Source organism: Podarcis bocagei (genome assembly GCF_964188305.1).
Source record: "Podarcis bocagei genome assembly, chromosome: 1".
In the NCBI taxonomy this organism is placed as follows: Eukaryota; Metazoa; Chordata; class Lepidosauria; order Squamata; family Lacertidae; genus Podarcis; species Podarcis bocagei.
This window is the reverse complement of record NC_138125.1, coordinates 85,382,179-85,410,177: the sequence shown is the minus strand read 5'-3', so window position 1 is coordinate 85,410,177 and position 27,999 is coordinate 85,382,179. Positions and strand designations below refer to the sequence as shown.

Sequence of the window (27,999 nt, the reverse complement as noted above, 5' to 3'; positions counted from 1 at the left end):
TCTCCCCTCCCCCCCTCCCCCCTCCCCCCACCCCACCCCAATCCCTCTAAGTTGTTAGGTGGGGATTCTGGCTCCAGACCCAACATGCTGCCTCCCACCCGTGAACAGCTCACTGGAACTTCAGCTGTCAGGGGCCCAGTAGCAGGAGAGCAACACCTGCAACAAAAAGAAGAATATGACAGGAATTACAAAGCTTGGCAGGCTTATTTGCTATAGTGCAGGAATCCCACCTACAGACTTATGCATCACCGCCCAACTTTGGCTCATGGGCAAAACATGTTAAAGGCTTAGTCTCCCACACAAGCCTACACACCCTTTGGAGCAGCACATTCAAATCAAGGTGACCTTTTATAACTGCATAGTTATTTAGTATGCCAAATTCCCTCTTCAGTTCTCTTTCTATTAGAATTCCCAAGGAACCAATCTTCCATTTCCCCAACCAAAATAAACGGGAAGTCATGTGCAGCATTGCCCACTAGGTGGCAAAAAGTTCCTAGAATAGCCTGCAAGTTGCAGACACAGGATGCTTCCCACCACATGCGGTTCCAGCTGCTGGAATGCTACTCTAGTTCCTGGAATAATGGTAGTCTGGTGCAGCAAAGACAGCCCAAAGAGTAACAAATGTATTATGACCTAAACTTTTGTAGACTAGCATTCATTCTGTGCAATACATGGAAGTGCTATGACACGACCTGTACTTTTCGCAGTTCATTTGCTTCTATCCTCATACACCCACACAGCCCAAAAGCGCATATATTGCGTGCATGCACCTACTTAGGACAATATGTCATGCATCTGACGAAATGGAGTCTAGTCTACAAACGTCTGAGCCTTGATAAACATGTAAGTCTTGAAGGTGACGGAAGACTGTTGTTTTTGCAACAATTCCCAGGTCAACCAGTGCAGCACTCATTGGGAATTGCCCTATACCAGTCATACTTCTTCAGCCTGGCAGCTAGTTTCCTCACCTACAATATGCACATACCATTTACACAGGAATCAAAGCACATGAATCATCCTGTGATGGTCTTGTCACTTTACATTAACTGCAATGAACCTCTGACAGATGGCAAATGTTTTAGGCTCCTCTACTGCAGCTGTCTGTGGGATTACAAACAGCTAGGCAAGAGCATGATTATCATGAACATGCATGATAATTCACCTATGTAGGATTCCAGAGTGCCAGTTACCACAATGCAAGCACAGGTAATCCACTAGTGCAGCCTTCTGGGCTCATGCAGTTCTACTATCTATAGCTTTGTCCTTATAGTACCAGGACTAACCCAGTATACATTACCAGAGTGGTAAATGGAAAGGTCAAAAAGGACAGGAGGATTCCCCAAGCTCCCTATCCCCACCCCACACAAACACAACAAAAATAAATGTGTACTGAAAAGCATTGTATTTGAAATCACACTTTTGTGCAAAAGCTAACACAAGCAGCCTGAAGCTGCTGAGTGCAATCTGGACAAGACTTCAGTGAGAGCTCACGGAAGAGAATTTGGGGTATAAGGATACTAGCAGGGAAGAGGTTTAATGGCCACTCTTATAACTCTGTCCAACTGACATCCACTATGAAGAGTGCTTCAACTTCCAGGAGGCCTAAATGCCTCATCCTGTTCTCTCAGATAACAATTCAGAGGTCTTAATGCTTGATGTACAACAGCCACAGACATTTTTCTGTAAGCATGCTTGACAAACTGCCAAGATTCCAACAAACTTTTCTTGCAGCTGCAGAACCAAAATGGCCAGCTGTGCTGAATGTAGTGCACTTGGAAATGATGATCCCACTTGCACAAATATTAGGGATCAGATGCCCATTTGGAAAGCTAGACTTAAGCCCTGCATCTGAGAAGAGAAACTTGCCTGAATGTTTTTATTTCAAGACTTCTTCTTTTTCAACTTCAGGACTTGCAGCCAATTGGGTGAGGATGTTTCTGACCTAGGGGAGTCAGGAAATGGTTAAAAGCAAAAGGTGGAACTACGATAGAAAAAAAATAATGGGTTACCCACATTCCAGAGGCAAAATGATGGACCTGGATGCTAAGAAATAGTTTGAATACCAACACTCAGCATGCAGCCACACAGACATGCCACTGTATACAATTTTCCAACCCCTCCAACACTACACAGGCAAGGAGGCAGAGTGCAGAGAACAGGATCTAAGAGCCCTGCACCACTAATTTCACCCCCCCCCCCCAATCTAATATGTCTCATGAGTTGTGGGCAGGAAGCCTGAAGGAGCAGGTAGCACTGTGACCCATGGCAGAACCCAAAATCACAACACTAAGTAACAAAGTTTGCCCCAAAATTATATATTTATTATGTTTCTTATGTATTTCAGTTACTTCTACCTGCCTTTGCTCACAGAAGTGGACTAAGGCAGCTTACAACAAGACCACGGCTACAGTCATAAAATACAAATCATAAATACAAACCAGTAAGACAACAGCTGAAAACAACAATTAAAACATCATGGAGAGAGGCCAGGTTAAGTGAGCACCTGCTGGAATAAGATGTTCTTCACTGCTTGCTGAAGGGCAAGCAATGAGGAAGTCAAGTGCATCTCCCTAGGCAGGCTGTTCCTTAATGTGGACACCACAACAGAGAAGGCTTTCTCTCTCTCTCTCTCTCTCTCTCTCTCTCTCTCTCTCTCTCTCACACACACACACACACACACACACACACACACACACCAGCCCGTTAGTTGTATCTCTAACAGCAAGTGAATATAGTAGGGGGCCTCTGTAACGGAACAGCATTCCTGCGCAGGTTCTCATGGGAGAAGGCAATTCCAAAAGTAAGAGTACATCCAGTTTCAAACTTTTTGTAACATTAGTTTTTGAATGCTCAAAGAGGGAGCAGACAACTGCAAAGTTTACTTTAAAAATGAGAATATCCCACAAGGTCATTTGCTGGGAACACATCACTGAACTCCAAAATCTGTTTTAGGACAATACTTTTATTAGGCCAACCAAAAATGTCACAAAACAGCAGACAAGCTTTCAAGTTGCCCAGAACTCTTTATCAGGCTGGATGTTCAAAAAGCAACAGTGGGGAGAGAGAGGAGGAGGGAAAGGCCATGAGTCTGCATCAGGTAAGAGTCTTAACGCAAAATGCCTTTGTCCCTTTCCCTCTAGCTGAACGCCAACCACTAAGAGGTCTTGACTAGTTGGCATGCCAGAGTCTCATTCGATGCAAGCACTAAAAAGACAAAACATCCCACCAACTAAGAATGACTATGCATTGTTCAGAGCAGAGAAGGGGGGGGGGGGAGTAGAACTTGTGGTCTTCCAGATGTGGATGGACTGCAACTCTCCTCAGCCCCAGCCAGCATGATCAGCGGTCAGGGACAATGGGAGTTTCAGTCTGATAACATACAGAGGACCATGACTTAGAGGGACAAATGGTATACAGACACCTGTAACTGACCAACAATAGGCCAGCAAAGTCCATATGATTGAACAAATGCCCTCCATTCGGGATTCCAGCTGTTCCATTCCATTCTTCCCCATCCCTGGTTTTCCCTAGTCAAGGAACATTCTGTACTCATTAAGCACACTTAGTTCTCAATGGGATGTTTCTTGGGGAAGGAGGCATTCCCCTCAAAAAGGTTTCTTCCTTCAAGATTTTTTGTACTTCTGCAAACCTGGGGTGCTGCCTCTTGTGCATGGGTGGTGATGTTCTGACTACATAAGCAATGGTACTTGGAGAATTGAGAACACTGATAGTATATATGATCTTTATCCTAATTTCCTGTGTACTGTTGGCTGCTGCCTTTCTTCTGCTATAGTTGCCAGAAAGAGTTGCAGCACACTCATGTTCTGCAGCAAGCAGGATAACCACCACCGACATACCGACATATGTTATTTTCCACCACCACACACCTACCCTGAGGATTTCTCTGGTTTGGGTGGCAGCACCAGAGGCTTCCCAGTGATGTTGGCAATCTTGCATGATTTAGAGCGCTGAACATGGGTTTCCTTGGCCTCACTTTGTGGATCCCCTTCCTCAGCAGAACGGTTTCGGCCTCGCAACTTGGCCTAGGATTGAGTACAACAGATTTACAAAAGCAGGCATTTAGCAAAACACCTAACATTTGCTTAGAGTTGTCCTACTCCCTGATCTATCATTGGCGATTTTCTGTTTTTTCTCATAACTGCCCCCTGCACTTTCTTTACCATCAGGGGCTGCAGGTTAGATAGTAATCTCCTCTGACAAAGCAAAGACCTATCTCAAGTGTGTGGAAGCTTTTGGCTCCATGGGCCAGGATTGCCTTGCAAGCCAAATTGGACACAACTAGCCCTGTGGGCCAAAACAAGCCTTGCAAGGCCACCCATTTGTCAATCACCTCACTAAAACAGTGAAAAACATTTTGTTTTAGCAGGGCTTTCAATGCCAACACCTTTTTATAACAGGAGATTTGCATTGAACCTACTGCTAAAGCAAAGGTTTTTCGTCCTTTCATTTTAGCAGGGGTTTTAATGCATGCACTTCCCTTCCTTATCACAATGGGTTCACATTGAAACTCCTGCTAAAACATTTTAGTAGGATTTCAATGCAAACCCCTTCCTGAACCCCTGAAACCCCCGGCCGCCTATAGGCCAGAGGTTTATTAGCAAATTAGTACAGCATCCTGGTTCCTCATAGTAGCTAACCAGATGCCTATCAAATATGAGTGCAATAGCATTCTACCATTGGTGATCCTCAGCAAATGATGTTCAGTGGCATGATGGAAGTAATGTTTATCCACCATGACTTGGAAGCATTGACTGTCTCATTCTCCATGAGTTTTTCTCCCCCCTCCTTTCATTCAGTACTTTGATTTCAGCTTGGAATTCTAACATTTAACATTCCACTATCTGATAGCAAAGGCCACTCAGTTTCTAAGAGCCAACCCATATTTGTTAACATTGTGTCATTCTTTATCCTGTCCCCAACCCCTTTCCAGGTACTACCTTCAATGCCGATGGGTTCAGCCCTGGGAAGAGAGGGACCTTTACCCCCTTTGACAGTGGAGATGTCCGTGACTTCCTGCTCCTTGGTTCCTCTGGGGCTTCTTCATCAGAGACCGCAGAAATTATTCGAGGCTCTAAACAGGGAAGAAAATGGCAATGCCATAATGCAGAAGAACCCATGCTGACACCATGTGACGCATTTTAATCCATGCCCCAACAGGAGGAAAAGAATGACATAATCTAAAGTGCAGTGCCTAGAAAGCAGCAATGACAGGCAACATAGGACACTCCTGTTGGAAACCTTTGTCACACCAAGTCATGCTATATGTGGCACATCTGCTGAAGCCTATAACAAAGCCTAAGCACATGTAACTGAAGCAACCACATACTGCTGCCTTGGTTATCTCCTCTTCACTCTGTCAAATTCTAGACTGCAAGCTCTAGATAGAAACTTGCATTCTTGTACGTGTAGCATGATATAAACTACCTTAAGATGGCCTGACCCTAAGCAGTGCCTCTGTAGTGAACACTGCCTGGGAATCATATGCAAGCTGCCTAGAGCTTTTTGTGAAGAAAGGCAAGAATGTAAATTAACAAAATAAGCCACACACAAAATGACATAATCAAGTAAGACACAAAGAGATAACACATCCAAAACCGCTTCAGTAACAGATGTTGGGAATACACCAATGAAGGCTACATGCCAGGCCCAGGATGCAACGCTCCATGCTACCTGTGGAATCTCTGAACATCCAATTGTCTCCCTCATTCTCGGAAAGAGCCCCTCCAGACCGGGTGGCTGGTGCACGATGACCTCGCTTACGGCCCAAATTAACACGGTCACGATACACAGTGTTGTCAAGAACCTCTGTATCCTGAAAGCATACAGAAGAGGAGAACAAAGAGATCAGAGAAACACATTTCTCCCTCAATGAATGCACAGCAACACCCAGAGTGTCCCCATAGATCCTTCTCAGCTTCAGTTCCTCCAAGGAGCAGAAACTGAAGAGTACTTCATACACTTTCCAGAGACATGCACAGCTTGCAGGACCACAGCTAGCAAAACATCCACATATTCCCACAAAGCCTGAGCTCAACCATTAACAACTTGTCCTTTCATTAAAAACTGTTAATATGTGTCGGTTTTCTTCTATTTCCTGCCCCAAATACTCTTCTATGGTTGGCTCACCTTCTAAATTTTAGGTGAACGACTGACAGCTATGAGTAGAGGAAGGCAGGGAGAACTGCTTATGAATTTTTCCAACCAGATTGCTGCTTACATTGTCCTGGGGTGTCACTCAAGTCTAAAGTGTGGGATGAGGCTGGTTACCAAAAGCCTGGACACACTAGCTCTGCCCATGTAGCACAACCCAAGGGCATCACCAGGCTGTGTGGGAAGGCTTCTGGGCAGACTGGCATGGGTGGTTGGCTGAAACCTTTCCTACAAATGATTTACAGCTTGCATGAAAACCAAGGGACGAAAATAACTTTGGTTCAAGGTTGCCCAACTGAAATGGCAATATTAGAAAAAGGATTTAGATTTCTCTTCTCACTCTCTAGTCTTCCAACTTATTTCTACTTCAGCAGCAAGACATAAGCTGTTTGTTGGAGGACTCATGACTCATGAGTCAACTTGTGAAGCCTGAAATATTATCTGGAGTCAGCTACCAAAATACAGCCAAAAAAGGCAAGGTTATGAGCTATTCTTTATACATAGAATCACAGAATCATGGAATTGTAGTTAGAAGGGACCATGAGGGTCATCTAGTCCAACCCCCTGCAATGCAACATCTTTTGCCCAACATGGGGCTCAAACCCATGATCCTGAGATAAACAGCCTCATGCTCTACTGATTTAGCAATCCCTCTCAATCCAGAAGCAATTATAGAAGATGACAAAACCCTTTGTAAAGCAGGTCTGAAATGGAGCATTTGCCTGAAAGAAAGCATTAGGAACCCATGTTTCTATATCAGCTACGCATTTAAATGTAATGTAAAAGCCCCTCAAACCTTAGAATTGCTGTGCACGTATAAGCCCATATCCTGCAGAGAAGGCTCAGGGGTCAAGCAGGTACCTCAGAAACATCTTAAGTACTACTTACCTCTAAGAAGATGAAGTTCTCCCCTTCAGGAGCAATAGCTCCCTCTGAAGCAGGAGCCTTCTGTGATATGGGCTGTGCAGCTTGACTTCCATTTTGTTCTGGATGATTCAACACTCTCAGGTCCACGGGTAGCTGACTCCCATTTCCACTGTCTAACTGGCTGTCCCCACCATCTGCAGCAGACAAAGCTTTTCCATCCTCCTTTGCTGAGAAAGGCAGTCCTTCAGCCCTTTCAGCAAGAGCCCCCTGGTTATTACGCAAGCTGCGCAGTATCCTCTCTTCTTCTGAATGGCAGCTGTGGAAGGAGGCAGGTCTCTTCTGCTGGGCCACCTCTTTGACAGCACTATTGGAAACCATGTCTTCCTGCAGGCAGCTGGGGCTGGAGAGTCGCTCACTACGGAATTTTCTGCTTGGATGTCAGATAATGAACATTAGGGTAAGGTTCTTCTTAATTCTTATCAACAGGTCTCTCACTATCTTAGCAAAATTCCCCCTCCCCAACTCCAAGCATCTCCATATCTCCTAATCATCCCAAAGCCATTTTTCTCCTCACTGTACAAAAGAAATGACGGTATGTGAAGGTCAGGACTCGACAGCCAAAGCGAGAATGAATACCTTACAAACATGATGCAGGCCTAAGGAGGCATCAGAGATGGACAAACCCACAACAGAGGATTCAAACCTACAATTGCCAATGGTCAAAGAGTACAAATACCTCAAAGAGAACTCAAATCATGACCCTACACTTAAGCCACATGGTACAATCATCGTAGGGATATCCACTTCACAATGCAGGTGGAAGCTCATGCGATCCAAGGCAGCAACAGTTTGCATTAGAGAAGACAGGAGGAAAGATAAACCTGCACATTTCCCGACTGCCAAAATAAATACAGGCTATACTATATGGCAATTTCAAAAGGCTGGACTGCAATGAGGAGTGTGGAATATGTAACTGTAGCTACCCCACAGACTACAGATTCCTCAGGCCAAAGGCTGCCGTTATGACATGTCTGCCCAATTTACAACCCACAGCCTGCAAAAACCCTGGCTTGACAACCTCCTTGGTTTTACATTCCCTTAAGGGCAACTCTAAAAGAACAATCCTATGCATGCTTACTGAGAATTAAGTCCCATTCTGTTCAATGAGGCTTACTCTCACATAACACACATAGTCCTGGTTAGCATGTAATGGTAAACCATAGCCTAAAGTTACGGTTTACCATGACCCCATGTTTTTGGAACATTTTCAAACAAACCATGAGTAAGAAATCGAGGTTTGTCTTTGGTTTGCCACTTGTGGTTTGTTTAGTGGGAAACAAACCATGAGTGCCGGTTTGCATGCAATGCTAAGCCAGCAATGATTTGCTTCTGAAAAAGGACAAACACAGAGGTCACAATCCGACCACCATGTACAAGTATACTGCTTGTTTAAGATAAGCTATAGTTCATTTCAGAGCATGGCTGCTACATGCAAACTGGACAATAGGATTATAGCCTTAATCAACTTCAGTGAGCTGCTAGGCACTGCTGCATTCTGTTCCCTCTGTGGCCTGAAGAACGTAAGTATGAAGAGGGGGAGTACCCAAGACACGACACATTAATTAATTTTCATTCAATTTACACTGGTTTGGATGGTGATACTTCCTGGTTTCTCATTTTGAGTTGCAGGGATTAGCAGAGAGATTCAATCACTCCATGCATGGCTTAAGGGTGTCAAGTGTACAAAATTACCCAATATACAAGAAAGCCTTTGTCTGGAAGTTACGCAGCAACCAAAACAGGCAGAGGCAGCTTCAAAACAAGAGTATGACTAGGCATGCACATGAGAAGGATTCCACATCAGAGAAAGGCAGCATGCTAGGCTTGGACTAGGGAGCCCCAAGTTAATATCCATGCTCAGCCATGTTGTTCACTGGGTGACCTTGGCTGTACCCTCAATTCTCTCCATCCCCCATTTTAGCCAAATCAGAAGGCACATCATTTAGCTAAGAAGAGTCCTTGAGTGAAACCTGCACCTTTTAAAATGGCTGTGTGCATGGCATTGAAAGTCACACCTTGTTGTTCTCCTTGAATTCTCTCTACAGTTGCCAAGGCCATCTCTATAACTATCCATTTTCATTAGGTTACAAGGACGAGATGATGGCAATCAGTTATTTGAGATTAAAACTGACCCAATTCTTCCTAATTTCTACACATATATGGAGGGCACGATGAGAAGACTTCAGTTCTTTTCCCAGGCCTTTCAACATTTTCAACATATGTTACCAATCAGTGCTTTTAACATTATTTTGTTTTGTTTTGATAAACTTGATGACAATGAGGCTTATGCTCAAGAGGAGTTTAGTATTTAGTCTGTTTGTTTTCTATGGTTCATTTTTGCTGCTGTACTTGATTAAATTTAATATATTTAATTTTCACTGTTGGCCACTTGGGGTTCCAGCATAATGGTAACTAATAAATAATAGTTTGCCCCTGTTTCATGGTTAGCTTAAAAAGTGCAGCACTGCAAACTATCTTTCTTGTCCCTTTTGCTTTCCATAATCACAATCCAATTTGATGACTTCGCATTTAAAAGAGCTCACAATCTGGAAGTCTTATTCCAAGCAGTGACATGAGTTCCTCAAATGCTAGAACAGAAAGATGCTGGTTATAACCCACAGAAAGTGATAGAAACAAAATTGTTTCAAGTTTAGGAAAGTGGGAGAAAGGCGACAGTGGTTTGTGCAGTCTGCTACTCCTACTCTGTTTTGCATTTCAAAGAAGCTGGACAGTCATCAAAATTGTTATTTCCCCAGTGAAAGCAATACAGGTATGGATCCAGATTTGAGTGCTGGGGGGGGGGGAGGAAATTAGCTACCACTTCATTCCAGGAAGAGACCACAAGGGCCTGGTCCAACCCCTTCTGACCTACTTCTGTTATGGAACCTGTTCCTACCTCTGAAATAGTGTGCCACTTCCTCATCAGCACAATCCTTAAGCCATACTTGCTGCTGGTCTCTCAAGTACCTAGTTGTGGAGAATGTATTGCCAAAAAAGAGGTGCTCAAAAGCACATGTTCAAAGGAGGGAGCACATCCTGACAAAGCACTCCTACTCCAGTCTAGAGCAGTGTTTCACAACCAGGGTATTCCAAGGGGGCCACAGGAGAAAATTGCGTAAATGAGGGACCACAGCAAGAGGCATGGGGGGCACAGAGGGAAGTGAATCATTTTTTAAAAAATACTAGTCAGCAAATCCAAGGCTGAAGAGAAACAAGTGATGACGAAGAGAGATGTTTACAGAATACAATATAGGAAAGAGAATTATAGATACTGTCACTCATTTTCACCCATAACAAAGAGGTTGTGACTTCAGAGCATACTGAATGAGAGTGCTAATTATGTGCATAAGACATGGGACCTGCTGGTACAGGATGTTGCTGAAGCAAGACAGCTAATTGAAAGCCAAACACTAGAAGCAATTCATAAAAGAATCAGTCCTCTTCTCATTCCTGCTGAACATGGCACCAACCCAAGACAAGACAGTGGAACTGATCATACGACAGCAAAGGTGACAGCTCTTGCAGAACAGCAGCTGTATCATTAGGCATTTGCCTGGTCAGCTAAGGAGAGTAAAAATATACCTCCAGGTAACCTGCTGCAGCCCCCCCCCCCGCCTGCCTGATTTCATTCTACAACAGCCACAGTACTCTACTGTGTTTCCACAGTTAGAAAAACAAAACAGTGCACATCATGGCTACTGGGTGTGCAGTTGCTGTCATGACCAGATGGAGGGTAGCAGTGGAGCATCACTGGATTTTCTCACAAAAGAAACAAGAGTTACATACTATGATTGTTGCTTCTACACCTCAGGGCCATATTCAACTAATATGTTGAGCTAAAGTTCCATCACCACAAGGATTTTATTTGTTGGATGGAACCTTCTCCCTCTCTTCTTCTCTCTCCCACACCACCAAATGTGACCCATGCTATCCCCAAATATGCTATGGAGAACTGGGGGGAAACTCATAGTAGATTTAGGGGCCACACACGGAGTGAGGGAAAGAAGTTCAATTGCCTGGGCAGTGTTTCTACACTGCAGCGCCATAGAAGTTGCCTCTCCTGGTTCCCACAAAGATTTCTGGCTTCAAGAGGTAGCTGTAAGGCCTACCTCAGCAGCTGTGCACCATAGACACAAAGTAATATGTGGTACTGGCTGTACTAACAATGGGTAACATGGAGGGATGAAAGGGAATGGTTGCAAACCGATTAAAAGTGTGCAACTGTGCTTTTGACTTTACAAAAGGAATTTACAAAAGGAAATCAATGCAAAAACAAAATCAGTACTTCAATTCCATTGTCCACTTGTATTCATTTAGCCTTCCACTTCCATTCTAACTTTCTTAAGAGACATGGGGCTGTGCCATCACTTGCTTCACTCACCAACACACACACACACACACACACACACACACACACACACCCGTCTGACCCACATTAAGCTGCTCAAGGGGTCCCAACTGTTCCTCTATGACTCACTTGGGCAGGTCACCTGCTTCACTTCCCTTGTTGTCTGACACTGCTGAGGCTGAAATGGCAACACTGGTGTGAGGTGAATAGCAATGGATATGGCGGAAGCAGCAGCACAGCTGCTCAGAAAATGTCCTGGCAATTCCTCTGCAGATCGCCTGGGCAACCTACCCACCTGCCTTCATCTTCTCATCCTCCTCTAATACCACTGTGAAAGCTCTCATAGGTCTCTTGTCACACTGAAGTGCACCTGTTGGAGACCAAGTGAACTGAAGCATGAAAACATCTGAACCTTTTTATAATACATTAGGATACAGCCTTTACCTTTCTCCAGAGACTCCAGCTGCTCTTGGATGCTCCATCTCATCACCATCCAAAGGTGTCGCTCCAAACTGATAGCTGCTGTCCTTATGCTTTATCCCAGTTGCGCCAGTCCAGTCCATCTGTATTAGATCTACTTCCTCAGCCCCATCCAAAGCCTTGGGCCTCAAATCAGACACTTCCATGCTTTCAGTGCCAGATCTGTAGGCCAAATCTGCTTGTCCCACACCAGGTTCTCTGGTCTCCTCTGGATTCACAGTCCTTACATCTGATGAAGCAGACAAGGTTTCCAGACCCAAGGAAGGAAACCAATGAAGCTGCTTCTCTGTAGGTTTTTCAGATGCATCTGGGCTCCCAACTTTCAAGTCTTTTGAGAGATCCATGCCTCTGAGGCCAAGATCTTGAGTCCACTCAGGCTGCCCCTCTCCAACTCCTCTAGGCTCATCCATAGCAACTGCTATTAAGTCTCTAGACTGACCTACCAGGCTGCCAGCTGTCTCCTCCAAATCCACGGTCACACTTAGACTTGGTAACTCTATTGGACCAAAACTACCAGCTCGGTCCTTCCCTATAGCACCTAACTGGTTATTTTGTTTAGTTGCCGAGACATCAGTGTCTCTGACCCATTCTCTTGTGGCAATGGGGAAATCACTATCTTGTAGATCAGATTCCCTAAGGTTGTAATCATCAGCCCAGACTGGCTTCCGGGCACAGTACTCCACATCACCAGCCTCAAATTCAGTGGTGCTGCTTCTGCTTGCAATACTGAGTTCTCTTTCCCAGCGTGTTTGATTATCATCATATTCACTGGCTCCATCTGGTTTTTCAGCACTGAACACACCATCATGGCTTTGGGGAATACCCATGACATATCTGCTGGGCCAATCAGACTGTTTGACACTCAGTTCAGACTCCTGACAGCTGCCATCATCAAAGCCATATGTATTGGGTCGTAGTCGCTGTTGGATGCTAACCTGGGATTCTGGATGATTGGCACTATATTCACTAGGTTGCTCCACCTGGTTGGCATGGGACTCTGACTGCACTGGGCTAGCCCTGCTGTCAACATTGGAATCACTAGGCCAGCCTGACTGGCTGGCACTGGATGTGGCATCCTGAGAGCCAACATTGACAGCACTGTGATCACTGGGCCCCTCTAAATGCCTGGCACTGAGCTCTGCATCCTGGTGGCTGTGAGTACCGTATTTGCTAAACGCATCTGATGATTTTGTGTTAACCTCCAATTCTGGACAGCTATCCTTTTCTTCACTGTATTTATTGGGCCAGTCAGTTCTTTCAGTAGCACCAACGTGATAGGGGCTGCTCCAACCCATTTTCTCAGCAGCAGACCTGTTGCTCTCCTGATCATCTTCATTACTGCAGAGTCTGGGCCAGCCTGGTTTTCTCACGTATGGCTCTCGGTCCTGACACTCAGCAGTGCTGATGCTATATGTGCTGCTCCAATCTGGCTCCTCAATCTTCTGGTCACCACAGCTGCTGCCATAGGCAGTGATCCAATCTTCTTGCCCTGGATTAGAACTGTCCTGCAATGGTGTTCCTCTGGTCCAGACTTTCTGGCTGGAACCAAATTCCATATCCTGCCTTTTGGCATCACTGTATGAGCTCAGCCACTCCTGTGGGCCAGTGCCAAATTCTCGATCCTGCTCTGTCTCACCAGGCCAAACTACCTTGCCAACACCAGCAGCCCAACCCATGCCAAAGGTAGCAGACCGATCAACTTCTACAAAGCCAAACTCGCTGTGAAGATCCTTCCTTGACCATCCCAGAAGATCCTAATAAAGAAAGGCGAGGAAAATAAAGCAACATTAGAAAGGCATGGGACAGTGAGCCAAATTTAGTGGGGATCTGATCTAGTAAAGATGTCCCTTCTCCCAACAGTCCAATATGAGAAATACATTAAAGAGACAGAAACTGAAAATGTAAATTCACTAAGCCCTTCCTGTATTATTATTTTTTAACCAGTTTGAATATATTTCACTTAACATGCACAATTTAGGAAAGGGCCATTACTGGGTAGCAGCACGTTTTGCATGTAAAAGTGCCAGGTTCAATCCCTGCCATCCACAGACTGGGCTGGTAAAGATCCCTGTCCAAAACCTTGGAGAGCAGCTGGTCAGTGTAGACCATTATATCTTCAAAAATGTGCCAGATCTACTACCAGATCAACATGACTTAAGGTGGGCACAACAACTACATCACAACCTTATAAATATGTAGTAAAAAATTAAGATGCTTATGCCCAAAAGCATGTTTGAACTAAAAATGGGTCCCAGGTCTAAACTAGACATGAACTAGAGGGATCAATGGTCTTGGTTCAGTCTAAGGCAGATTCCTATGTTCCTAACACTGCAATCTTCCATTTAGAAAGTTCCTCCAAATGGAAAAATATATCAAACCCACATGTATGATTTTAGAGGAAAGTTTTCCTTTTATTCTCTGTCATCCATTGTAAAGGCTTTTGGCTATATACAATTAAAAAAAAATTGACCATACATAGAGTGATAAGCCTGCACTTGGTAATCAGCCACTCATGTGTAGATGAAGGAAGTTTCATGCATTTAGTATAGAAACAATTATTTACGTAAATGTGCATGGAGGGGGACCTGGTGGCAATTCTTTCTTTGGTCTTTCATGCTTGCTCAGTTTCCTACATAGAAGTGTTTTCTATGTAAGGAAATTATAGCTTGAAACGTGCCTGTTAAAAATTAGTTTTCAAAAATAATTTGGAATTTTGGCAAGTTCCATATTGGTAGAATGCAAGGAAGATTAAAGAGGTACTTATATGGCCAGGAAAACAAACTAGTAGCCACTGGTACTGAATTGTTCACTGGCAAAGAACCCCCTTGCAAGCCTGATCAGACTGTGAGACTTTTGGGCTTTCAGAAGCACCCCCTATTATAACCACCTAATGAACAGTTAATTCTTGTTCGCTAGAGCATGTGAGCCTACCAAGGTATGCACATTAGTTTTGGTATACAACCCAGTTCATTAAGTGATGTGCCTTGTAGCTACATAGCTATGGAGCCCTACCAAACTAAGAAGCACCAATTCATTCTTAGGCTGAGTCTGCTGGAGCTCAAGGCACAATTTCTTGGTGGCAAAGAGGGCCAACCAAACAGACAAAAGTAACTTTGATGTGTACGGGCAGGCTGGATTCAGGAAGGTGAGGGAAGCTGCTCCACCCAGGATGACTGGAGGATTACCCACGCAGCAGCACCTTTTGGCTCAGCCTCCTCTTTTGCACGCTCTGCAGCCATCTAACCTGTTCAGCCACTTTTGCGGCTTACTTAAAAACCAAGACCCGCCCTTCCCAAAGACAAGTTCAGTCTCTGTTATTTAACTGGGCAGGAATGCACATTCACCTAGCCATGCTTGTGCCCATTTAATGCCTTCTTACCAGGTTCTAAAAGCACTAGAAATAGGAAGCCAGTAGAACTGTCTCCTTGCAACCCGTTTTGTGGTCTTCAGCCAACCACCCATCCCCACACTAAATACAGTTCCTTTACCTCCGGTCCTGTAGGGTCTTCTGACTTGGGCGTACTTCTCTTCTTTATGTCATCAGCACTAGGCGGAGGAGATGCCAGCAGTTCATCAAGCCAGTGTGAGCCTGGATCAGGGTCAGCCCTCCTTTCGGGGTCAGCAACCCCCAACTTGCCTTCACGTGCCAGACCTACAGCACCATCATCTTCTTGGCAGGAAGCAGCTGTCCGCACCTGGACATCTTCAGAGAATAAGATGCAAGGCTCTGCAGGAGGGGCAGCCTGCTCTACACTTGGCAACGGCTCCATTGCCCTTAAAGCCCCTTCCTCAGGGGTTGGGACAAAGGGTAAGAAACCATCATGCTCCTCTTGACAACCAACCTCTGCTGCTGCTATAGGGCCCTTGAGCTTGGGGCTAATAGGCTCCCTCAGAGTTGAGGGACCTCCAGGCGCTGATATCTCAAGGGCTGAAGGGGACTCCAGCTGGTCCTCAGCCTTTCTCCTGATCCCTGGGGAACTCCTGGAATTGCTGTGGCAGAACAAGCTCCCATAAGCCTCAGTCTCCTCTCCTCTCTGGCCCTCTGAACCTCTTTCCTTATAAGACCCTTTGGGGCTGAGGCTCTCTCTATCCAATTCTGCCTCCAAGAGACCAGTATCATCAGCCTCCGCAATGGGAGACCTTGGAGGAGACCCTAGTCTCCTTCCACCAAACTCAAGAGCCCGGTTAGGGAACGACCATTCAAAGGACTGTGACAAGCTCCAGTTGGACTCTCCCCCTGCAGCCTGCTCTAAAGCTGGGTCCCCTCCTCTTGGCAAGACAGCCAAAGACCCTCCCAGCTCCTCCTTGTCCATTTTTTTACCCCGTGGTTGCAACACCCCTTCTGAGGCACGCCGTAGAACCAGTTGAGGTAATTGGGGGTCTTTACCCTCAAATGGTAATGTTGGTGCTTGATTGTCGAGGGAATCCTTAACCCTGGAGAGTAAGGGGGAGGCTTGTGCATGAGAGGGAGAGCCAGGAGGTTTATCAGAACTAGCAAGGTACTCAGAAGGAGTGCTCGGGGAGCCAGGGGACTCTGACACTCCTCGGAGACCACAGGGGGGTGCCAGGCTGTGCTCAGCAGCAGGATGAGTCAAACTGGCAGATGGCCCAGCACATCTTGCAGAAAGGTCCCCAAGACCTGAAGACAAGGAGTGTCCTAGGAAACCACTGGGGGATCCTGGGGGGCAGGGATCAGATAGGGCAAGAGGGGAACCTGGAGCCTGGGCATGACCAAGGGAGACCTTAACAGGAGATCTGGGGGGTTCAGTAGGTGCATCAGGAGAGCCTGGGGGAAGCTGAGCTTTAGCACTTGGGACATCTGCTGGAAAATGTGGGCTCTCTGGGGACTGGGCTGATTCAGCAGGGGCATCAGGGGACCCAGGAGTGACTCGAGAAGAAAGCTTCGTGAGGAGTTGATAGGTCTTGGGGAGAGAGACCTGGAGAGAAACAAGGGAAGAATGGGTTTTAAAAATATGATTCCTCCCTCCCTGGAACCTTCCCGAGCATCCTAATCTGTCCCCCTCCAGCCCCAAAGAATACAGGATGTCTCCTCCAATCCTAACCTCTTCCCTCTTTTTCTAGACCTTAGAGATTGTCCTTCATGTCTTGGAAGTTCTGGTTTCACTACAAGACCCCACAAGACCCTCCCCAACAATATTTCTGCCCGAAGGAAGCCAGAAGGAAAGGAAATTCAAAGAATGGAGGAAGGGGAAAAAAGAGGCTGAAGAAATCGTTCAAAGTGTTGCAGTAACAAGGCTGTATGCCCCACCCCAGGACCTTGCCTCCTCTCCAACTAGGCCTTCAGAAAAGTGAAGAACTAAGCTAAGTAGATCACACAATAGGCTGATGACCTTCCTTCCCTCCTCCTCCTCCTCCTCTGGGAGAGGCAAAAGGAGTTAATCATTACCATCACCCATCCCTGAACAAGCAGCAAGAGGTTATAGTGCTTTCACTGCTAGATTATTTGGCCACAGGCCCAGCTGCTGGGATCTGCTTCATACATACCTTGTAGGTCACCAAATTGTATTCACTGAGTCACAGCTGCTCCCTTCCCTCTAGCTAAGGGCCTGGTATTCTGCATTAGGTTTCCACACTTTGCCTGGGCTAGGCTCAGGCTAGCTAGCTAGCCTAGGCCAGAGTTTGCTCTCTAAAGAGCTGAAGGGTCACAGATCCATTTTTCTCATTTATTTTCTAACTCTTCCAAAAGCATAAGGCAGTATTGGGACTGTTAGTGGGAGCACTATGTGCTATACCAAATGCCAAGATTATGCTCTGGATTTTTCAAAACTGTACCATGCAAGGTAGAAAAATGAAGACTTCCTCAGAGTCGATGTCACCATGTCTTGCACATGAGGTTAGGGGCTGAATCTTTCAAACTGCAGGCACCTACGTAAGCCAGCCCATGGGATTTTGACAAGGACATACCCAGTTACTGAAAAGCAACAAATATGGCCTGGGAAACCCCATAGCAGTGCAAGATAGTGCACTGTTTGCTTGGGCTACCAATCTCTTCTTGAAGAGAAGCATTAGTAGAGAAAGGAGACACGCACCCTACAGAGAGGGAGCCCGGAAGGAGAGAGGTGGCAGATACCCCTGAGACAGAGGAGAGCCAGGAAGGAGAGAGCCCAGCGGAGGAATTGCCGTGCTGCAGATAACTCACGCCAGGAGGAGACAGTAGACTGCTATATCCAGGTTGGCCTCCATCACAGCTCATGCTAGGTTGACTGGAGCTGCTGAGAGAAAGATTGCATCACCATCAGGAAACAAGCCTGATTACTGATGGAAAAAAGTGTATTTCTAAGGCAGGGATGGAAAACCTGTGACCCTCCAGATGTTGCTGGACTACAAATCCTATAATATCCAACCATTAGCCATGTTAGCTAGCTGGAAGTCCAACAACATCTGAAGATCCAGTTTCCCCAAAGCCTGCTCAACAGAATTGTGTGCTACTTTTGTCACAAAAGAGTTTTCTGCCTAACACTAGGTATCACATAACGAACAGGAGATGGGGAACCCCAATTATCATCTAATCCAACCCCCACAATGTAGAAATGCTCCAAGCATCATCAGAGATCTTCTAAAAGCAGTTACCTGTGCCTGATCAACTGCTCACCTACAAATAAATCCCAAGAGTTGCTACCACTCATGACATCATCGTAGGATTTAAGATTACTGAGATTTCACAGAAACTATAGTTGGGAGAAGCATGCCCAATTCTAGCCATTGAATTCAAGTTGTGATTAATTCAATGGTATTTATTGCCATGTATGTAATGCCCAGGAATGTAGCCTTCAGTTGTGCCAACCTTCAGTTTTCATTCTTAAATCACAGGAATAATTTACCTCTGCTAGAGCCAAATGTGAAAGAACAAAGAAAGAACTGCCAGCAGGTCACCTTCTAAACACATTTACTGTATTGCTTTCATTTTCCTAGCACTGTTCTATAGTTGCTGACCTGCATCCCATCTCAGTCCTTGACAGAGGGCACTCTGTGATGTATTGCAAAGCTGATCATCTAAGATTATGTGGAATGAATTTGAACCTCACCTGTCCTTAGAGAGTAAGTCTAAGTTTCTCTCCGTTGCTCTTGCTGGTAGCTCAGATTCAGGCAGATGCTGACCATGTGAGCTTGTGATTTCCTCCTTGTTCCTTGACAATATGCTGTCCTCAACTTCACAAGAGGCTCTGCAAGCAGGACCCTCCGACTCTGTTTCACCCCCTTCTCCACTGGAACATCTCCGGAATGCAGCATAACCCTTAGGCCCCAGGTGGACAGCTGTGCTACCATCCTGGCTGAAGAAGGAGCGTACCAGCCGAGGCCTGTCAGGGCTGCTTGCCCCTTCTTTGTTGGGCTTCTCCATCTTGGCCAAAATCTCCTCCACTGTGGTCCCAGGAAAACGCTCTGGTTTGGCTGCTACTGGCACCGGTATTACTTTGAAGGGAAGAGCACCCTTGCGACCACTGGAGGACTCTCCACACTCCTCTCCGGATGCTCCCTCCACAGCACTTGATTTATTTGCAGGCCCAGTTCCTTCTCCATCTCCAGCTGGTTTGACTGTGGTGGAAAATGGATACAAAACCTCCTTTCCATTGGTAGCTTCTCTTGGAGAGGTCTTTAGACCAAAAGAAAGACGCTTAACAGCATTGCCAGCCCCACCACTATATGGCTTGGGCCCAGCCAACAAGTTGATCTTTTCAGCAGAGGGCACCTCAGAGAGAGCCTGACGCTGTCCAGGAACAGGCTTCACTGGCATGGCTGGCTTTGGCAACACACAGGGCTTGGGTTTCACGGGTGGCTTTGGACGGGCATCCCCTGAGGAAAAAAGGATGTGGGGAAAGATGTATTTTATACAGAGCTCAACCAGAACACAGGGCAACTAAATTATATGGATCAAAATAATAATCCATTGCCTAAGTACACAAAAAATAAAAATAAAATGAGCTCTACTAATAATCCTTGCTAAATTTCCAAACTATTTTGCAGGAAACCGAGAAGCCACTAAAACTGCATCCAGCTTTGGACACAGGTCAGGCTAGAGGATCTTCTAGTCCATTAAACCAGAAATAGTGGTAATAAAGATTACCAACAGAAGCCATGAAAATGTTTTTGGAATGCATTTAAATTGCAAATGGTAGTATTCAGAGTAGACCCACTGAAAGTAATAGCATTACTAAGTTAGCTCTATTACTTTCAATAGCTCTGCTCTGAATCTAACTTAGTTGCATACCACCCGTTGTTCTCAGGTCAGGCAGTGGGATCAGAGCCTTTACGTGATTAGCAGAACCATGTGGTGCAACTTTTAGGGACGACACCACTTCAATTATAGGTGCAGGGCTGCCTCCTGGGGCAAAGAGGAATCCCCCATGCACACAGAAAACAAGCATGTCAGGAAAAAAGGTTCAAGGTTAACCTTCTCCTGGACACAATAGCTTCCATGTTTTGTTTTTCACACATTCAAATATGTTGTCCCCTACTTTCAGAATGAAGAGCTACAATCCCTCAAGAGCTGCATTAAGTGATTCTTCTGCTTGCTATTTGACTCCATTCTTCATTCTCTGGTGCACCACCACCCAACATAAACAGAAAAATTTAAATACCTAGCAACTTGGCACACTATCTCCCATATTTAGCTCTCTCAAACAATCAACTCAGTTCTGCTGAGCTGAAGGCTCACAATGCAAGGCATACCTATCTCCGGACTGCTTGCTAGTTGTTTGGGTCCTCTCCGGCCATTAGCAGCAGTACAGGGAAATGGGGAGCACAGCGACTGAGGATTAGAGTCCATCACATCACCGGGCTGGGACTCTGAACTCAGCATAAATGTCAGCCCCTAGGATACAGGAAAAGGAGTTTAGGCAGTCTGCAAAACTTGTAAAGCTAGCAAAGACCTTCAATGCAACATCAGACCATAGATGCTTCCTCCCAGAATGCAAGTTTTCCAATATCCTCCTTTGTTCCTTTGAGAGGAATTTCTCTCTCTCTCTCTCCCTCTCTCTCTCTCTCTCTCTCACACACACACACACACACATACATACACACACACACACACACAGAGAGAGAGAGAGAGAGAGAGAGAGAGAGAGAGAGAGAGAGAGAGAGAATGTATCATGTTATGCCACTCCCAGGGCAGGCTGGAACAAGGGTGAAGGAAGCAAGTCTCCCACAAATATCCAGGCCATGAGTCATGCTAAAGGATGGGAATCTCAAACTTATAAAACTTTGGCTTTCTAGCTGACTTGCTCCACTCTCCACAGGGCCACCCCTGCTCCACCTTTCTGCCACGCCCTGTCCTTCCCAGCCAACTCGCTATCACTCCTTCCCTGCCTTTCTCTTGCCAGGTCCAGTCCCTTTGCCAGAACATTTGGCTGCTTTTCCAGTCAGAATCTCCTTTTCTCTTCCCAAGTCCCTTTCTGCTCCCACCCCTTCACAGCAAAGCCGAGTTTCTGCTCAACCCAATCCCAGCTGTATACACTCCCAACCCGGATATACTGAGCAGGGAGCAAACATCTGGAGTACTTCCCCCTCCCACCCCCCTCCAGATTTCTCAATCGTTTGGCACAGCCCCTGGAATTCAATGAGGTAAAGCTGGGGCCTGCTCTTGTCACTACGGCAACGGCCTCCCGCTAGATTTCAGGAGAGGGCCAAACCCTGGCTAAAAAAGAAAAGCAAAGCCAGCATCTTGGTTACAAGGAGTGTGTGCCTCAAGAGATTGTTCTAACAGAACTGATCCCCATAATGAGGCAGGAGGAGGAGGGGGGCCTACCAGTAACCCCCCCTCCCTCAGTAAGACAGAAAGAGCTGGAACAACAGGCATACAGCTGAATTTAAGGCATAGCCACAAGATTGTAAACAGCCCCCTCCTCAGCCTCCATCTATACATTATGCCAAAATAGGACCATCAAGCCTCTCCTTCCAAAGCGAGGGTGATTTAAAGGCACAGTGCCTCAGATGAGGGAAGGCAGATCAGCCGCCTCTGCTCTTTCTGCTTAGGCCCCTCCTTTGACTAGTTTAATCTTGATTTATAAAAGATGTTTTTAACATCATTTTTCAGCCCTAACAAGGTCCCCTGAGGCAGTTTACATAAAAGAACATGCCAAACAAAACCTGAAAACTTAAAAGGAACAGAGCTAAAAGCTTCAATCATATACTGAGAACCATTAAAAGCCATGCAGAATAAGAATGTTTCCCCTGCCAGTCGAAATGTCGTCAGAATGGGACTAGTCTCTCTACAGACAGGCTGCTGCCACAAAAAGGCCCTGTCTCATTTCTACAAAGATACAGCGCCTTAGTCCCATCCCCTACTTCTAGCCTGGTAGCACCTAAGCCCAACATTTGCAAAGCCCCAGACCTTATTTTTGCCTAAGCTACTTGTTCATATAACCTCTCTCCCCTCATATTCATTTGCCTTAACTTAAATCTTTATTGCAACTTTGCACACCCCTGTGTCTGAGGTACCATTCTGTTTATCCTACTCACCAAGAACTTCCTGAGTGAACTATTGCTTCTGAATACAGAATCCCCTGCAAGGGGGAAAGTTTCATTTAGTGGAGAAGATAGCTGAAGGAGAGCCGATGAAACCTGAGTGGACATTGAAAACCAGCAACACATTAAGGTACCCAGAACCCCATCCAAAATCTATTAAGGCAGTGAATACCTGACACACAATAAAATACGCAAGACAAGATGAGACTCTCTCCAAATTCAGAACTAGTATAACTAAATAAAGGTTGAATAAAAAAAGGCAGAGAAACAGTCCAATCCTATTTCCTCAGCTCTCTTACTTTTCTTCATAGATGAAGTATGGTTTTTAACCTGTCAGGCAAAGAGGCTCCTGAAACAGACAAGTCCTTTCTACAAAATACAAGGAAGTACACAAACTATATTTCATCAAGCAGTTAAAACTGCCAAACATGTTGTTTTGTTATCTACACAAACATTATTTCTATGTGGGAAAATGAATGCATGGTCATTTTGCCATGGGTACATATAAAGAAACATGTGTCAGATTAGATGGTATATGCTTGTTCCTGTACTAAAGAAACAACAATGTCAATGCAGGAAAATCATCAAGAGTAAAGCAGCCTTCAAAGAGGAAGTGCCTTGGTAAAACACATATGCATACACACAATAAGCTAGTAAACAAAAACCAAAAAGAAAGATAAGCGAGGGTGGTTACTTTTGGCTTCTAAAGTGAGGGGGGGAGGAATATTAAGAAAAAACTGTTTTATATTTAGACACTGACTGACAACCCATCCTATATACATGTCTACTCAGAAGCAACTCCTAGAGTTGAATGGGGCTCACTCTCAGGTAAGCAGGTATAAGATTACAGCCTCAGTCTTGAAATGGAAGTTATCACAGTACAATTTCTATTTTCCCAAGAGTGTATCTCATGTTATGAGAGACTCCTGAGGAGAGAATTCTTTCACACTTGATCAAAAAAATTAACTTGCAAGACCCATAAGATAAAGTGACATTCCATTTATGATCTTTTCAGATAGTTGCAAAATCTAGTTTCAGCGCCTGGGCTTTCTACTCAGCCAGATGGGCAGGGTATAAATAATAAATTTATTATTATTATTATTATTATTATTATTATTATTATTATTATTATTACTACTACTACTACTACTACTACTACTACTATTACTAACAGAAAGGGGCATATATACCCAAATGGTACTTTCTGCCCCAGCTGCAACAAAACGTATCTTTCCCACATGGGTCTCCACAGCCACAGCAGGCAATGCAACCTTCCAACAACTTGACCTCACCCCCAGAGGCACACTCCTCCATTGTCTCCTGAGACACACGGATGCCAACCAGACTTTAACTTTAACAGTGATGCATTATTAAAGACAATCCATAATTGTTTCAAGAAAGGAACAGAGAGATCAGAATTAGAAACTGCTTAGGAAGAAGGAAGCACATAATATTACAGCTGAGCTTTGGGCTACCGTGATGAAACAGAGATATGCAGAAAGGCAATTCTTAAAGATCAAGAGTGAGGCAATAGAAGGCAGAGAAGACAGGCAAGTTCACAGTGTAAAGAATAGAAAGGAATATCTAAAGCAAAATAGTTATTTTTGTCATGTATATAGTTGCACCTCCACAACCCTATGTCAGGATGAAGAAGGCACAGACTTCTAAGTGAGTACAACTTGCAACAGAATCCACTCCTGCTGGAACCCAGAGATTTTCAACTGGAATGCCACAGGAAGGAAACCACTCAGAAAGACTATAATAAGGATTTGGTTAAGGTAAAACCAGGGGATGAACAAACAGCAGATACGACGTGGGAGAAAAATGCACCAATAGGTGTAGGTAAAAAGAAGAAAGTACAAAAGCTGAGCCAAGAAAGTAAAACTGAGAAAATACCTAAAGGCGATGGCTTGATATCTACAGAGGCTCTTCTTGTGAAGCAATTATACCTCCAAGACATTATACAAAACTTCTCCAGCAGAAGGTATATGAAGAAGAGGAAACTATACAACTCACACCATGGCTGCAATGTTCAAAACTCCCATTGTTCTAGGCGCATTTTGCGACAGGGAATTTCATTAGGGAGAGCAGTTTCTGAGTTCTGGGCGCAGTTCTGTGCCTAAGATTTCAGATTAAAACTGCAGAGTGGAAGGAAAGGAGGACCTTTTTCTGCCTCCCCACTTCCAGCTACTCTCTGAAGACTGGAGAAGAGACCCTCTTAAGAATATTAGGGGGGTGGGCAGGGGAAGGACTAGACCATGTGAAAAATGAACATAATATTTTAGCTGCAGTTCATTCATTTTCAGCTTTGTATTCTTGTTATAAAAAAGCATGCCTAGACATTCCGTTGTTGCACCATAACCTAGGTTTAAGGTGCCATTTAGCTCCTAATTTTCATATCTCAGTTTCTAACACTGCATGGCTGGACTACGCATCAATGACTACTCTCCCAACATACTATGAATTCAAATCAAGTTGGGCTATAACTTTGTTCCTCTAGAACTGTGCATCATGAACAAAAGAGTCTCTAATGCCACAGGTGGGTTTAGATCTGGAACCTCAATAAGATTCTTCTCTACATTAGCCCCTCTACCCAATATAAATACAAGTTGCTTACTTATTTGTTCTTTAGAATCCAGACAGAAAGTCTCCCAAACGGCTGCATTCCCATTCCCAGCCCATGCCAGGATCATACTACTTTCTTAAAATGCTGGTTTGTTGTCATTTTTAAAGCTTCAACAACTTCAACTGTAAGCACAAATGTTTCATGTTTCAGTTGAAGTGGCACTATTTCCTCATATGGATAACCAGATTCCCAGCACTGATGCAATAGGACTGCGGAGGTGAAGATGGTAAAGCCTTTGAATTGCATTTACAAGAAGGTGAAACTTGGCAGCAACAACAACAAAAATCAGTTAAACTGCTTTCTTCCGCCATAGAACATCAGAAACAATGGTGTCAAGGGAGCTCTTATGGGAAAAGAGCTAAGCAAGTAAAGGTATCTAAGAAGCAATGGTAGGTGCTCTAGTGGGGGGTGGAGAGTAATATGGGTGCAACTTTCCCCACCCGCTCTCTCTTCTGAAGGTGCTGCATTGTGCAGGGACTACCTATTATGCAATTAGCACTGAATCAGACTACTACTTGCACAGCTTTTCATCAGCACTTGCATTCTGATACAGATAGGTAGCCGTGTTGGTCTGCCATAGTCAAAATAAAAAAATTCCTTCCAGTAGCACCTTAAAGACCAACTAAGTTAGTTCTTGGTATGAGCTTTCGTGTGCATCTGAAGAAGTGTGCATGCACACGAAAGCTCATACCAAGAACTAACTTAGTTGGTCTTTAAGGTGCTACTGGAAGGAATTTTTTTATTTTGCATTCTGATAGTTTGCAGTCGAAGGAATGAATAAGTAAAAAGACAGCACACACTTACTACAATGTAATTCAAGGGATCCCAGCTGCCATAGTGATCTACTAAATGCATCCAGACAAATCCCTTGCCATCTTTGGGCTATTGTTTCCCATGCCACCCTGCCTTTTCAGCCTGTAAGACCCTTGCAGCAATCAGTGTCTGCCACTTTGTTTGCACAGTCCACATATGAAGGGGACCTTAATCTCAGCATGTCCATAGAATGCACACATACCATGTTAATAAAAAATAATGGATAGGAAACAGTCACAGAAGGATAATAAAAAGGAGGCTCTTCCTCAAGGAGCAGCGGTAGAAAAGAACGGCACCAGGAACAGATGTATTTAGGTAAACTTGGCCCTTTGTGAAACAAAACTGGTTTATTACAAGGCACAGATTATGAATTTATTCTAAAAATGTATTGCTCCCTATTTCCAAACAGAGAAGATCAAAGAAAGAATCCTAAATAGAAACCAGGGCAGATAGGAAAGAGGTTATCACAGCAATTGGAAAGGGGGCCACTAGATTAGTAGTTAATGGGCTAAGAAACTCATAATTCTATTAGGGGGAAGAATTGTGCAGAAATACAGGAAACAGAAGGCATGTGGGAGAATGTTGACACGTGATTAAAGTACAAGAGAGGGGTGGATTTCTCCCAACAGAGAATAAGTTTCATTGTAAACAATAAGCAACAACCAACATTCACAAATGGCAGAATTTTAAAAGCCAGTTTAGACAGTCCTCATAGCCCAGTTCAGACCACTATTTACACAAGCAACAAGGAAATATCATGAAAGAAGATGGGAGCTCAGCAAGCATGAGGCAGTGTTTTGTGGTGCAGAAATGGGTACAAGGAGAGGTCACAGGGTGTACTTCAGGTTCATAAAGCCTGTGTGCAGTAACTGGTTTCCAGCAAGATTTAAAGGGAGCTAAGTATTTGTAAGTTGGGTGTTCTTGGAATCACAGCCAAGAAAGGGAGGGAGTGGTGAGAGGCAGAACTGCGGGAAACTCCAGCCAAAAGGGGGTGGAGAGCAGCTTCAGGACGCATTAAGCAGAAAGCATACAAAGAAGGCGAGCAGGGGTGCCAGTTAGCAGAAGCGAGGAAGCAGGGAGACGGCCCGAGGACAGTTACCCCTGGCCAGTGTAAATGACAGCCCCGCTTACAGCAGAGAAGGCATACAAGCTACCTTTAAGAGCATATGGGCATACCATATGGTCCTAATTGGCCTTCCCTCTACGACCAATCCGCCATCCCCGCTCCTTAGACCATCCTGCAGTCGGGTCTCCAGGCCAGGCCTTCCACAATCCCTGCAGCAGCGAAGCGGCCACAAAGAACAATTGCTGCCCCGGCCACCATGACTCGCCTCGACTCAATCCCAGGCAAGGGGCTGAGCCGAAGACGACCCACCCGCACGCGGATCCACAGCTTCCCTGATCTACCGATTTGGGGGCGAGGGGGGGCACTTGGCCCTCCTCCCCCTAAGCTCTTTTCCCCAGGGCCCTCCGACGCCAGCCTCCTTATCCTCGCGGTCCGTTCCCTTCGCACGCCTCCCCCCGCACGCATCTCTTCCCCCCCCCCACCAGCGACCCCCAGGAGGATCTCCTGCCAGCCCCACCTCGGGATGTGGACGAAAATGCACAGCCCTCCCCGCTGGCGGGGGCTTCTGCGTAGGCTCCCTTACCAAGCTCGGCGATCTACGGCCCGACATAGGCGCAGCAGATCTTCGCACTGTGCATATTCATGACGTTCGAATCAAGGCCAGGCTCGCCCCGCCCACTTCGATGCATATTCATGAGGCATGCAAATACAGAGCCACCCACCCCCACGTGTCACATTCCCGAGACTTGCAGGAACTCCAACGAGGCTGGGCTTGCAAGGAAGCTTCGGCTTACACATTTTATGAGAACCTCGCTGCCTCCGCCTTTTTAAGGGGAAAAAAGGAGGTTTACGAGCACGGCCAAAGGGCGGGGCTTTGGAGAAACCCCACCCCACTCTCCAGCCCACAGCCCCCCCCTCCGGCATGTGAAATATTTCTCCATTGTTAATTTTTATTTTTTTTCGGCAACCCATCCCGGACTCACAAGGAGCTTGGAGTCATGTGGTTTTTATGTACACACAATAAACAATTGCTTTTCATTCTTGTTGTTGGTTTCCTTTGTTTTGGGTTTGGCTGAGGATCAAAAC

At 45.3% G+C, this 27,999-nt stretch overlaps 1 protein-coding gene across 5 annotated transcripts; it reads right to left on the bottom strand.

The window, feature by feature from the left end:
• Nucleotides 1-22: 22 nt before the first annotated feature.
• TNKS1BP1 (tankyrase 1 binding protein 1) lies at nucleotides 23-27,607 on the bottom strand. Of its 5 annotated transcripts, none has more exons than XM_081168900.1 (12): nucleotides 27,497-27,607; nucleotides 20,615-20,756; nucleotides 18,973-19,738; nucleotides 18,087-18,159; nucleotides 15,415-16,863; nucleotides 11,891-13,680; nucleotides 7,060-7,468; nucleotides 5,692-5,833; nucleotides 4,959-5,092; nucleotides 3,892-4,043; nucleotides 1,867-1,942; nucleotides 23-156 (listed from the first exon to the last, which is right to left on the bottom strand). In XM_081168900.1, the coding sequence occupies exons 1-11, from the start codon at nucleotides 27,521-27,523 to the stop codon at nucleotides 1,882-1,884; spliced, it is 5,145 nt and encodes a 1,714-aa protein (XP_081025026.1). In that variant the 5' UTR covers nucleotides 27,524-27,607; the 3' UTR covers nucleotides 23-156; nucleotides 1,867-1,881. The 5 variants fall into 5 exon arrangements, with proteins under 5 accessions (XP_081025026.1, XP_081025023.1, XP_081025024.1 ...); XM_081168897.1 differs by having other exon boundaries at nucleotides 27,431-27,568; XM_081168898.1 differs by having other exon boundaries at nucleotides 7,060-7,465; nucleotides 27,431-27,568.
• Nucleotides 27,608-27,999: the final 392 nt, after the last annotated feature.